At 40.6% G+C, this 12,448-nt stretch overlaps 1 protein-coding gene across 1 annotated transcript in view; it reads left to right on the top strand.

Moving 5' to 3' along the window:
- The window catches only part of LOC123520672 (glutamate synthase [NADH], amyloplastic-like), a 120,752-nt gene that overhangs the window by 15,793 nt on the left and 92,511 nt on the right, over window positions 1–12,448 (top strand). The window contains 1 exon segment of the mRNA XM_045283182.1: window positions 8,634–8,766. Within this exon segment, the coding sequence (XP_045139117.1) occupies window positions 8,653–8,766 (114 nt within the window). The 5' untranslated portion in view covers window positions 8,634–8,652.

Raw genomic sequence — 12,448 nt, 5'->3', positions numbered from 1 at the left:
CAGCACTGCATAGTGGGCATCCCCTTCCCTATCTCTCCTCTACCTGCATCCTAGTGATTTGTTTCTCTCTTTTCCTCCGCCTCGTCCTCTTCCTCTTCTCTCTTTCTGTCTCTTTCTCCCCGCTACCAGTTAAAGTTTAAAGTCATTTCTCTCTCAAACCTTCTCTTTCTCTATCTCCCGGGTCTTGTTCCTCCTCCTCCTCCTCCTCCTCCTCCTCTTGCTCTGAGTCACCCCTCGTAAGCTTATTGATTGTTTGAACGGGAACACTGAGGGAGAGTGTGAAAAATAGACTATTCGATTCAGTTACTAGTGTTTGGTGCAGAGTGATGATATGTGTTTTGATCCTGCGGTGCGTGAAGTGAGGCGATGAGGGAATGTTGAGTATTGCGTTGGCTTTCCACACTTATTAAGCTTCATTCCGCTTTGATGGAGCAGGAAGAGCGAATGGTGTAGTGTTTTGGTGTGTTTCTTTCGTCAGGTGTACGGTTAGCATTGCTCACACACACACACACACAGTAGGAGTAACGGGTGAACTTTTTACTATTAACGTCTATTGTCACTCTCCAAGGCTAATTTGTAACAATCCTGCCTTCCTGGGATTGGTTCTCGTGCCGTCTGCTACGCCACGCCCTGGCAGTGTGTGCAGGAAAGGAAAGCAGAGTGGAGGGGACTGCTAATAACTAATAAGGTGAATGTTGGGTAAAGAATCGATGGGAAAGTAGATGATGGGAAGAAAAGTAGGCTGTGTGCAGGTGTGTCTTAGGGATGAAGAGAGAGGAGGGGGAGGAAGCTTAATATTATGTAAGGTATCTTGGCATATACATAATGGATTTTTTTGCTCATAGGTAAGTTTAAATGGTAGCTTCAATAGTGCGGTGATTGGTTTATTGTTGAATTAAACATCTGTGGTATTATATTGGAACGGCATCTAATAATCTATGTACCACCGACTGTTCATTCTTGTGTTAGTCATTACTCCGTTTAAGCCCGTGTTCAGATATGCTTTGCTCTCACCACGATGATTTTCCAAGGCCACAGAGACAACAAGCTGGGTTTTCAAGACAGATTTTCCTTTTGATAAACTAGAAATCTTGCCAATCCATCACTAGAAACATAAAAACACCCTTTAAAACACGAGGATCTTCAACTGCAGCCTTTGAAAAACAGTGATGGTGAGGGAGCAAATAGTTTCAGATTACAGGCCTCAGTACCACAGCATCGGCTTTGTAGTATTCTGTCAGGCAGTAGATTATTATTATTATTATTATTATTATTATTATTATTATTATTCCATGTTAAAGGTGTTTGTTTTCGTTAGGCAGGAGTTACGAATCATGTAGTTACTCGTAGAACCTAACCAATCGTCTAACAATCATGTATGTAATTCTAAATGAAGTTTCAGTAATGAGATGATGGCTTACTCAATTATAACCATCTACTAGATAACTAAGGTGTGGTTTTATGTTGGAACGCCGCTCTAACGATCTAAAGTCACTAATTGTATATTCGCTTTAATCCCACGGCATCAGTTTCATTATATCCTATTTGGCAGGAGATTGCGATGCTTCTCGTTATGGAGTCACGATTGTCACGATTCACCAAGTTACTCAACAAGGAAAATCAAATCCACTCTGTTATGGTGGCCAATTAAAAGGTGATCTGATGCGCTGTGATAGCTGGCTATGGTGCTGATTGCAGCCTTGTGTTGGGGATGATTGCGTGGCCTCGCTGTGTTGGAGTTGTGGGTGGGGTAAATAAAGACCGTATTCTGAAACACTTCTTGCAGCATCTCCATTACTTTCAGATGGCTCTAGTTGAAGTGACACGGGACTTAAAGGGTGTTCTTATGGCTACATAGACAAAATTAACATGATTTATACGTTATTAACAGGTGAGGCACTCGCGAGAACCCGGCTAGTTAATTTTGTGGCCTTTGAAAATAGTCATGGTGAGAGAGCAAAGTGATTCGGAATACGGGCCTCACTCTTGCCGAAGCTTCACACTCCAGCAATGAACAGCTCAGCCTCGCGCCAGGTGTTGTGTGTTGTGTGTTGCTCGGCTTACTCTGCTTTCATTAGGCGCCGCCACGCTTTCAGAGGCGGTAATGGATGATGCTCCCCCTGAACGCTGACTGACGATATTGCTAATGAAATCTGATGGCTGGCGCTTATATACGATTCGTTTCACTGACTCAACGCTGATGAATAAAACATGAATTAGTTACTTGGGTATATCTAGTAATGAATATTATATGTGAAAAAAGGATATGAATTAAAAATAAAAATAAAGGTCATTATCAGAATTTTATAAACATAGTAATTAGTTTTGATTGTAAGAGTCTTAATGAAAATGAAAGGTCAGTCATCAGCACTCCAGAACATGAGATGATCACGTGTCTTTCTTCATCTGCCAATACAGTGACCAGTAATAACATCAAATCACACAAGCATTGAGGAACGATGTATAGCGCAGGTTGAAGTAGAAATCGGATAAAGCCTTCCAGAAGCTGATGGCACTAATACTACAAATAACCAAGCGAACCATAGCTGGCGTGCGTGGCTTTAAAGAGAGAGCTGCTTCCACCTACCTGGGAGCAAGCGCCAGTTTGTTCACGGCTTTGTTCTCGTGTTGGGAGTGACGAGAGGAAGCAGCGAGCGAGTAAGCCTTTGTGTCCCCTTCAAAACAGAGAGCGTCACCTGTCTGTCAGTCTGTCTGTCTGTCTAGTCTTGATTGCTGTTTGTGTTAGTGAATCGATGCTCTTCTTGTTTAGAGGACGACTTGAAACTATTTTAACGTGCTTATAAAACTACGAATTATTGATTTTCGGTCTTATCTTACATTCAGGTATAATTAAAACCCCATTCTTTCCTTATATTGCTCCCTAATGCCACATTCTATCTTTGAACTGGGAAGAAATTGTAAAATATATTCTTTTCATCGTTAATATTCTTTCATCCCTTAACTGTTTGCTTAACTCCTTCAGTACTGAGACGCATTTTCACCTTACGTTTTGGGTGTGATTAGACCATTTTATTGACATTAGGAAGGGTCTATGGAGGTCAGAAAATTAACGGCTAGAGTCTTCACTATTTTAATCCCCACATAAGTTTCTGAAGCAGTTTAAAATCACCAAATAATAAGCAGAATGAGTATGGAAACGTTTCATGGTACTGAAGACGTTAAGAATAATGAAAAAGAATATAAATGAAGTTAGAGAAGGCAATTAAAGAAAGAGGTGGTTCTCAATGGCAAGAGGAGCATGAGGCAGCAGAGTAATTGATCTGTCAAATCAATCTCAGCTGCCTTCTCAGGTGACTTTTGTACCTTCCCTCCGCTTCTGTCACTCTTCTCCTCCAAGTCATATTACCACCACCACCACCACCACTACTACTACTACTACTACTACTACTACTACTACTACTACTACTACTACTACTACTACTACTACTACTACTACTACTACTACTACTAGTGCTACTACTACTACTACTACTACTACTACTACTACTACTACCATTACAACAACAACAACAACAACAACAACAACAACAACAACAACAACAACAACAACAACACTACTACTACTACTACTACTACTACTACTACTACTACTGAATGCCGGAGTGGAGGGACCGGTGGTGGCTGGGTAATAAGATAATAAAATGCCACAAAAAGGTAATCTGTTTATGTACGTATGGTTGCCAGTAATAGTTGGCACCAGAGAGAGAGAGAGAGAGAGAGAGAGAGAGAGAGAGAGAGAGAGAGAGACGGGGAAGTTAGGTTGGTACGTCAATTATATCCTCTTGACTCCTCCCTCTTTCTACTGTCCTGGTGGTCTTATAAAAATATCCACGTTCTTAATTTGTGTTCCTCCTCCTCCTCCTCCTCCTCCTCCTCCTCCTCCTCCTCCTCCTCTTCTTCTTCTTCTTCTTCTTCTTCCTCCTCCTCCTCATCCCCAGCAGGACTCCATCACACGGTCGCCGCCTCGGGTCAGCCGATAATTCCCTCACACTTTCCTTTCTTCCATCATTAGTCTCTCTCTCTCTCTCTCTCTCTCTCTCTCTCTCTCTCTCTCTCTCTCTCTCTCTCTCTCTCTCTCTCTCTCTCTCTCTCTGAAACACACACACACGCACACTTGGCACATGACTAAACGGAGGAAAATCACAGTGTCTTAAATCACTGAGTTTTGCAGGTGAATGTTTGAGGCACAGGTGTTTGAGTTGTGTCTGACGAAGAGGTGTGTGTGTGTGTGTGTGTGTGTGTGTGTGTGTGTGTGTGTGTGTGAGAGAGGAAGAAGGGCAACCATTAATCCTCCCTCTTGTGCCCAAAATAGGATGGTACCGGCTGAATCTGCTACCTTATCTCCCTCTCCTATCTTCCTCCACCACAACCTTGGCCAGTGTCATTCCGTTTTATCCTTTATCCTCACTTCCTACCCTCTCGCCTCTTTTCCTTTCTCCTTTACTCTTTTCCTCACCCAGTTTTTTTTTTATTCTATATTCTCTGGCTTTCGTATCCTCTCACCTTTCTTCTTTACCTTTCATTTCTCTCTTGTTCCTTTTATATTTTTATCTCCTTTCTTTTGTATCCTTTCTTTTTCATTACTTCTCCTTCCATTGTATCCCCATTTTTTTTTTATTTCTCTTCATATCTTTGTTTTCCTCCACTTTTTCTCCTTTCACATAATCTCTTCTTGTCACCTCTTCACGTTTCATTTTTTTTACCTTCCACCTTTTGTCCCTCCTTCGTCTCTCATCCTTACCTCTTACCTTCCTTTTTTTATAACCTTTTCTTCCTTCCCCCCATCTCTCCTCCATCTCTTGTATGTATCCAGTCACCTCTTCTCTCCCTCCATCACTCTTACTTCCATATCTCATTTCTCCTCGTATCTAGTAACCTTTCTTTCCCGCCTCCTTCACTTCATGGTATACAACTTTTGTCCTCCCTCTCTCCTTCCCACCTGACCTCTCTCCCTTAATCTTCCACGTTTCGTAATCCTGACAGACTTGAACCTCCTCCCGACACAGTTGCTTCGTCTTACCAGAGCTCGCTTCCCCGCCAGACAGGAGACGAGACGAGAGCAGCAGTACTCCATTCTTCAACCTGTGTGTGTGTGTGTGTGTGTGTGTGTGTGTGTGTGTGTTATGTAACTAAAGAAGATTGTAGGACTGCCTGGTCATGTTTTATGAGAGAGAGAGAGAGAGAGAGAGAGAGAGAGAGAGAGAGAGAGAGAGAGAGAGAGAGGCCTTCCCTGTATTATACGTAACTTTCCAATCCCGAAAAAGAGCAGCAAGTGATTTATGTGTTTGTTTTCTTCAAAGGTCAAGTTTCTAGTTTTTTTTAACCTTAACTTGAATATGTTCATATATGTTTTTTTTTTTTTCCTCTTTATTTCTTCTTTCTTTACTTTATTTCACCTATTTCTTTTGTTTCTTTATTGTGTTTCCATTCTGCTTTCTTTTTACATGTTACTTCTTTCTACTCATTACCTGTCTACTTGTATTTTTCTCTTTATTTACTTTTTTTTATCACTTATTGTTTTGTTATCCTTTTACTTCTCTATTTTTCATCTCATTTTGCACTTTTCAACAGTCTACCATTATTACATTCTTCACATTTATCATTTTTTTATCCCTTTCTGTTAGTCTCGTCTTTTCTGATTTCAAATATTTTCCCCTCTTTTCTATAACGTCACTTCGCTAAATCTCAGACGCCTTGTTTTATAACCCCGTTGTTTTCCTTCTCGCTTTTCCGCTCCTCCCCTCTCCCCCCTTCCCGTTGTTCGTGTCAAAGGAGATATGGCGAAGAACAAATAGAAAATGTTGACTCTCTCTCTCTCTCTCTCTCTCTCTCTCTCTCTCTCTCTCTCTCTCTCTCTCTCTCTCTCTCTCTCTCTCTCTCACGTCTCGCCTTTTCCGCCCCAAGACCCTAAAACTTCCATCACTCCTCTTCCTCTTTTTTTAGGTCTACTGTGAAACCTGTTCTGTGTAGCTTATGCAAGTTTCCAATCCCCCTTTGTGATGGTCCTTTGTAATACGGTCTGCGGTAGCCCAACCTCACCTCACCTCACCTCTCTTCTCTTCCCTCCTTGCTCCTCCTCCTCCCTCTCCTCCTTCCCATGCTGCTGCGCTCGTCTTTTGTTCTCCTATAAGCAATCTCTTTTGTGTGACGCAGGTACTAAGCCAGAGGAAAGTAAGTCACCTGATTGTATTATGTAGTTGCAGGGAAAGGAAAGGACACGTAGAGAGGGAAGGAGAGAGTATGGGAAGGGAGAAGATAGAATGGAGAGTAAAAATAACGGCTTGTACACTTTAGGCAGCTGTGCATGTCGAAATTGTAAAGTGAAACAAAGCAAGTGATAATTTTCATTTTCTTTTAATCATTCCGAGCGAGATGTGATGTAAATGTGAAGTTAAATGTAATGTTGCCTTTGTAATTCTCGGTTGTGAAATATTCCATTGGCAGATTTTTCAGCATCCAGTTACCTTTCATTAGTGCTCCAGCTGCGTTACGAGGCTTTGGAAATTGAAAGAGTTACCGTGGTAGTGGAAAGAACAATATTTGAATTCGGGTTAGGTTCTAGTTGTCACGTTTTTGCCCATGTGGTTTAGCTTTTTATGTTGTTCATCTCAATTTCTACATAGCTGTGTAATCTCTCTCTCTCTCTCTCTCTCTCTCTCTCTCTCTCTCTCTCTCTCTCTCTCTCTCTCTCTCTCTCTCTCTCTCTCTCTCTCTCTCTCTCTCTCTCTGCCAACAAGCTTCTGCCATCTTCCGTCCTACACTTTCACCACCACTTCTTCACATCCTCTCTCTCTCTTTCTCTCTCTTCTTCTTTCCTCTGTCAGTGGTCATCACAATGCACCCTCTCACTCACCCTTCCTTCCTTCCTTCCTTCCTTCCTTCTTTCTTTCTTTCTTTTTTTTTCTTTCTTTCTTTCCTTCTCTTCTCTACTTTTCCTTCTCATTCATTCCCTTCTTATCCCTCCCCTTTCTTCCCTTTCCTCTTCATCTTATCTCTCATCTCTCCCATTTCTACTCTCCCTTCCTCATCCTCTTATCTACTTCCCGTTTTCCTCCCCACTCTCTCTTCCTCTCCCTCCCCTTTACTCCACATTCCTCCTCCTCCTCCTCCTCTACTTTCTCCATCCTCCTCTTGTCTGGTCGTTCTCCTTTCTCTCCATTTATTTTATTTTCTCTTTCTCATTCTTTTACTCCTTTCTCTTCCTTCTTATTCCTCTCTTTTTTTTTTTTATTCCTCTTCCTTCCATTGCTCGGAGTAGTTCCTTTCACATTTTTTTTTCTGGTTTCCGACTCAGGTAATGCAGACTTCCTTATCCAATTTCCCTTGATTTGGGGGGCTAAGGGTTTATGGTGAGAAGGGAAGTGATTTTTTGTAATGTTTTTGGAGGTATTGGAGCATCGTGTAGTGTTGTTAAAAGTAGTGTTTTCGTTAGCGTAGTTAGCAGTGAAGGGTTGGATAGTGGTGGTGGTTGGTTGGTGGTGGCAGTGACTAAACAGAGAGACAACAACAACAACAACAACCATCGGGGAATAATATGGTCTGCTCACAAACTTTTTTTTTTTTTTATCTTCTACTTTCTTTAATTTTTCTTTCTATTTTCTTCTCATTCTGTTCAAACTCTTGATCCTTCACCATCTTTCTATATAAAAGTAAAGTAAAATAATTAGAGAGAGAGAGAGAGAGAGAGAGAGAGAGTGTGTGTGTGTGTGTGTTTGCAATAATAATAATAATAATAATAATAATAATAATATACGGTTTATTAGGTATTGCAGTACTTACATACTGAAAATATACAAATGGGGATTGGGGAAGCTTAAGATTAGTGTGTGTGTGTGTGTGTGTGTGTGTGTCAAATAATAACAACTAAAACAAACAGCTATAACTATATGAATACGATGACATGTTTAAATAATAGTAAAGTCACAAAACAGTAGCAGCAATATCAGTATGAAACAGTCCCATACTTGAGTTAATAGTAAGAAGTGAGGTGACATACAAGTACCATACAGTTACATGCAAAAGTGATCGTAATGAGTAACATACAGTAGTAGCAAAGTAAGTAGGAGACAGTAATAGTTGTAATAGCAGATCATGATAAGCAGTACAGACATTAATAGATGCAGGCAAGCAGGTGATGAAGAGACCACGGGCTGAGGAATGAGCAAATAACTACACTACTCCTAATTAATTTTGCAGATGCCAGAGCTCGTGTTCCCTTCTCCTTTTGTATTTATATAAGAGGGGCACTGACCTTGGGCAATAAAAGGAGCAATAAAAAGGCCCATTACCGCTCCCTAAAAGAAAGGTCAACAGGATGATAAATACCTTAAGCCCTTCAGTATCGTGACACATTTCCATATTCATTCTGCTTACTATTTGGTGATTTTATACAGCTTCAGAAACCTATGTGGGGGATCAGAATAGTGAAGACTGTATCCATTAATCCTCTAACATCCATAGACCTTCTTAATATCAATAAAATGGTTTAATCGTACACAAATCTCAAGGTAAAAATCTGTCCCAGTACTGAAGGGGCTGAAACCTCCCTGCATCTCTTCACAGCGTCTTCACACAACCACCAGTAATAACATGATCATTCTTTTACCTTCCAGTCGCGGCTTCCCCGGCACGATGGGCGAACCCTGGGACTACCCCCCCGCCCAGGGCCTGTACGACCCCTCGCGGGAGACAGCGGCGTGTGGTGTTGGCTTCATTGTCAATATCGATGGGGAGTCTTCGGCCAAGGTAAGACTATTCATTGGTTCTGTCACTTTATCGGTTTGGCTGCGTATTTATATTTATATATATATATATATATATATATATATATATATATATATATATATATATATATATATATATATATATAAAAGAGAAGAAAGCTGGCAAAAGGCAACAAAAATTTTAAAAAGGCCCACTTATGGTATCTTAGTATCGATAATAGTGGTGTTGAGAAAATGCTTTATGAATTAGGAGTATTATATTTACTTATTTTGCTTTTTTATTTCTACTTACCTTCTTAAGTATCTTTTATTTAGCCTTCTTTCTTTATATCTATTTATCTATTTGTGTGTATCTGTCTGTCATGTATCTATTTGTATATATCTGTCTGTCATGTATCTATTGTGTGTATCTGTCTGTCTGTCTCTCTCTGTACATCTTTCTATCAACCCAATCTCATTTTTATTTTCACTCTGCAGCAATTTTCTTTTCTTAATGCCTATAAAATTATCTGCTTCATTGCTTGATCTTTAATGCATATGATACGAAACTAAACGAAAAATTTGCGTGGTTTCTCAAATGCAGAGACTTTTTTCAACTATATTTCAAGCTAATATTTGACGAGTGCAAAAGACTTTCCTTGAATATATTTCGGGCTACAGTTGAGAGTCCGGCCAGCTTCCATAAAATTAACTTTGGAAGAAAACTTGGGCCTTTGTTTTGGGGATCCCGCGGCAAACTCAGACGAATAAAAAGTTGCGAACACTAAAAAAAAGTTTCGGAATTGTAATTAGATATACGTGCTTTTCCCTTGATGAGAAGCGTTTGATCTTGCTACACAAATGTAAGCCCTTCAGTAACATGACGCGTTTCCCTATTCTTTATGCTTACTATTTGGTGATTTTATATAGACTGAGAGCTTCAGAAACTCATGTGAGGATGAAAATAGTGAAGACTGTGGCCATTAATCTTCTGCCTTCCATAGACCCCTCCTAATGTCAATAAAAGGGTCTATTGGTACACTAATCTTAAAGTAAAAATGCGTCGCTGTACTGAAGGGGGTTAAGCCTCTAATAGTCCGGAAGTTACTCTTGATCACTCCTTTGTAACCATGGATCGCATTCTGTAACGTATCTATCACCTCTTCTACTCTTCACACGCTCTAGCAAAAGATATTAAGATTTTCAACTATTTCCATGTTTCTAGTGGTGGTGAAGGGTTAGTTGTTGCTTCATTGGAGAAATAAGAGAACCGGACTAATCATCTATAGGGTTTAAAAATAGGCAAACTATTAGTGATGTAAAAGTGTTGAAGAATACTCATGCATGGCGTTTAGAGGGTGGCAGTGGTGAATGTTCTTTTGATATTGGTAGTTAGAGGTAGAAGATTTCATGATATTCCTCTCTCTCTCTCTCTCTCTCTCTCTCTCTCTCTCTCTCTCTCTCTCTCTCTCTCTCTCTCTCTCTCTCTCTCTCTCTCTCTCTCTCTCTCTCTCTCTCTCTCTCTCTCTCTCTCTCTCTCTCTCTCTCTCTCTCTCTCTCTCTCTCAAGAACTCCTCCACACACATATGGGGCAGCACTTAAAGACACTTGCGCACTTTATGATACCTACGATTGAAATGAAAACACCCAGATTGACCTTATTTTGATGATTTATTGTAAGGTTGATTTTAGCTCGGTATTCCAGTGCTCCCCAGTAGTCGTAGAGGTCGTTCACTTGTGGGAGCAGCTGCGTTCATTGTGTCTCTCTAAAACCCTTCAGTACCGAGCCGCGTTTCCATATTCGTTCTGGTTACTATTTAGCGATTGCACGGCTTCAGAAACGTATGTAGAGATTAAAATAGTAAAGTCTAAGGCCATTGTTGTTTTGACGTCCATAGACCCTTCCTAATGCAAATGAAATCGTCTAATCTTATCCAAAAAATCATGGTAAAAATACGTCTCGGTTTTGAAAGGGTTAAGGAGAGAGAGAGAGAGAGAGAGAGAGAGAGAGAGAGAGAGAGAGAGTGGATTTGTGACTGCTAGATATACTTCACTCTGACCTTGCTAATTTCTCTTTTGAAATTCCAAATGCTTCACTGACTCCTGTGGTCTGTGGATCTGCATAGAAAATTGCTTACCTTTATTTTTATCTCTCTTTGCATAGGTTAAGTCTGGTTAGGTTCAGTTTAGGTGGTTAGGTTACGTTAGTTTATAGAAAGGTTATATATGTGGATGATGAAAGTAGGTGTTGTGTTATGTCTAGTTAGGTCTGCTTAAGTTAGGTTTGGTTATGGATTAGTTAGGTTAGGTTGTATCAGGTTGGGGTCTGTTTGGATAAGTTAGATTATGTTGGGTTAGGTTTGGGTAAGTTATATTCGGTTAGGTTTGGTGTGGGTTAGCGAGATCTGTTTATAATCCATTACGACAAACTGTAGAGCTGTCCGTTAATCCATACACTGTCAGGTTGGCTGCGAGCATTACAAAACAGCTTACTAGTACGAGGAAATACTAGCGAGTTCATCCCTTCAGTACTCATTTTCATATTCATTCGACTTATTGTTTATAATCCATTAAGGCAAACTGTAGAGCTGTCCGTTAATCCATACACTGTCAGGTTGGCGGCGAGCATTACAAAGCAGCTTACTAGTACGAGGAAATACTAGCGAGTTAATCCCTTCAGTACTCATTTTTCATATTCATTTCACCTATTTTTTGGCGATTTTATACAGTTTCATGAACCTGTGTAGGGATTAGAATAGTGGAGACTCAGGCCATTAATCTTCTGATCTCCGCAGGCCCTTCCTAATATTAGCGTCTATTCACACTCACGGTAAAAATACATCCCAGTACTGTAGAGGCTAAGTGGCATATTCAGAAACGCTTCTCTCTCTCACCTCGACCATTTTTAAACACTATGGAGACGATTAGCCGAGTGGTAAAGAGTGTTTTTCCTGTTGATAATGCAAGAAACTTGTCAACATGTCACTAGAATTACAGAAATACCCCAAAAAAACCGTGTCACTTCAACTAGAGACCTTTGGAAATAGTGAAGGTGCGGAGCGAAAGTGCTTCAGAATATGCCTAACGCCAATATTCAGAAACGCCTTCCCCTCACAATATGACAATTTTCTAAGGCCACAGAGACATCTAGCAGGGTTTTCAAGACTGTTTCTCCTATTAATACACTAGAAATCTTGCCAATCTTTCACCAGAACCATAGAAATACTATTAAAAACATGAGTATCTTCAAGTGGAGTCCTTGGAAGGCAGTGATGGAGGGAGGGCAAAGCGTTTCAGAATACGGGTCTTGTAGAGGATGCGAGAGACTGACTGTCCTTCCCTCAGTCTTATCAGAGGAACCATCGCCACCACATCGGCCTTCACAAGCAGCCCGTGTATCGCCGCCACCACTTAACCTCTTACATTCCCTTCCCACTTCAAGATGTACCGGGTGTAACAGAAAGTTTTGTGCATGTAGAGATGAAAATACCAGTGATTCTAAGTGGAAAGTGTTCATTGAGATGGTTATGTATCACTTTTAATCTCTTTTATCACTACTATGTTCCTTCTGTGTACTATTATTATTATCCCTATCACATTCCTATAAACCTTAACTATAGGGATGAATAATCTCCTCACCTCGCTTTTTCTTATCTCTCCTCCTCCTCCTCCTCCTCCTCCTCCTCCTCCTCCTCCTCCTCCATTCACCACTTCCTGTCTGCCTT

Source organism: Portunus trituberculatus, chromosome 47 (genome assembly GCF_017591435.1).
Source record: "Portunus trituberculatus isolate SZX2019 chromosome 47, ASM1759143v1, whole genome shotgun sequence".
Classification (NCBI taxonomy): domain Eukaryota; kingdom Metazoa; phylum Arthropoda; class Malacostraca; order Decapoda; family Portunidae; genus Portunus; species Portunus trituberculatus.
This window is presented reverse-complemented; position numbering and strand designations above follow the sequence as displayed.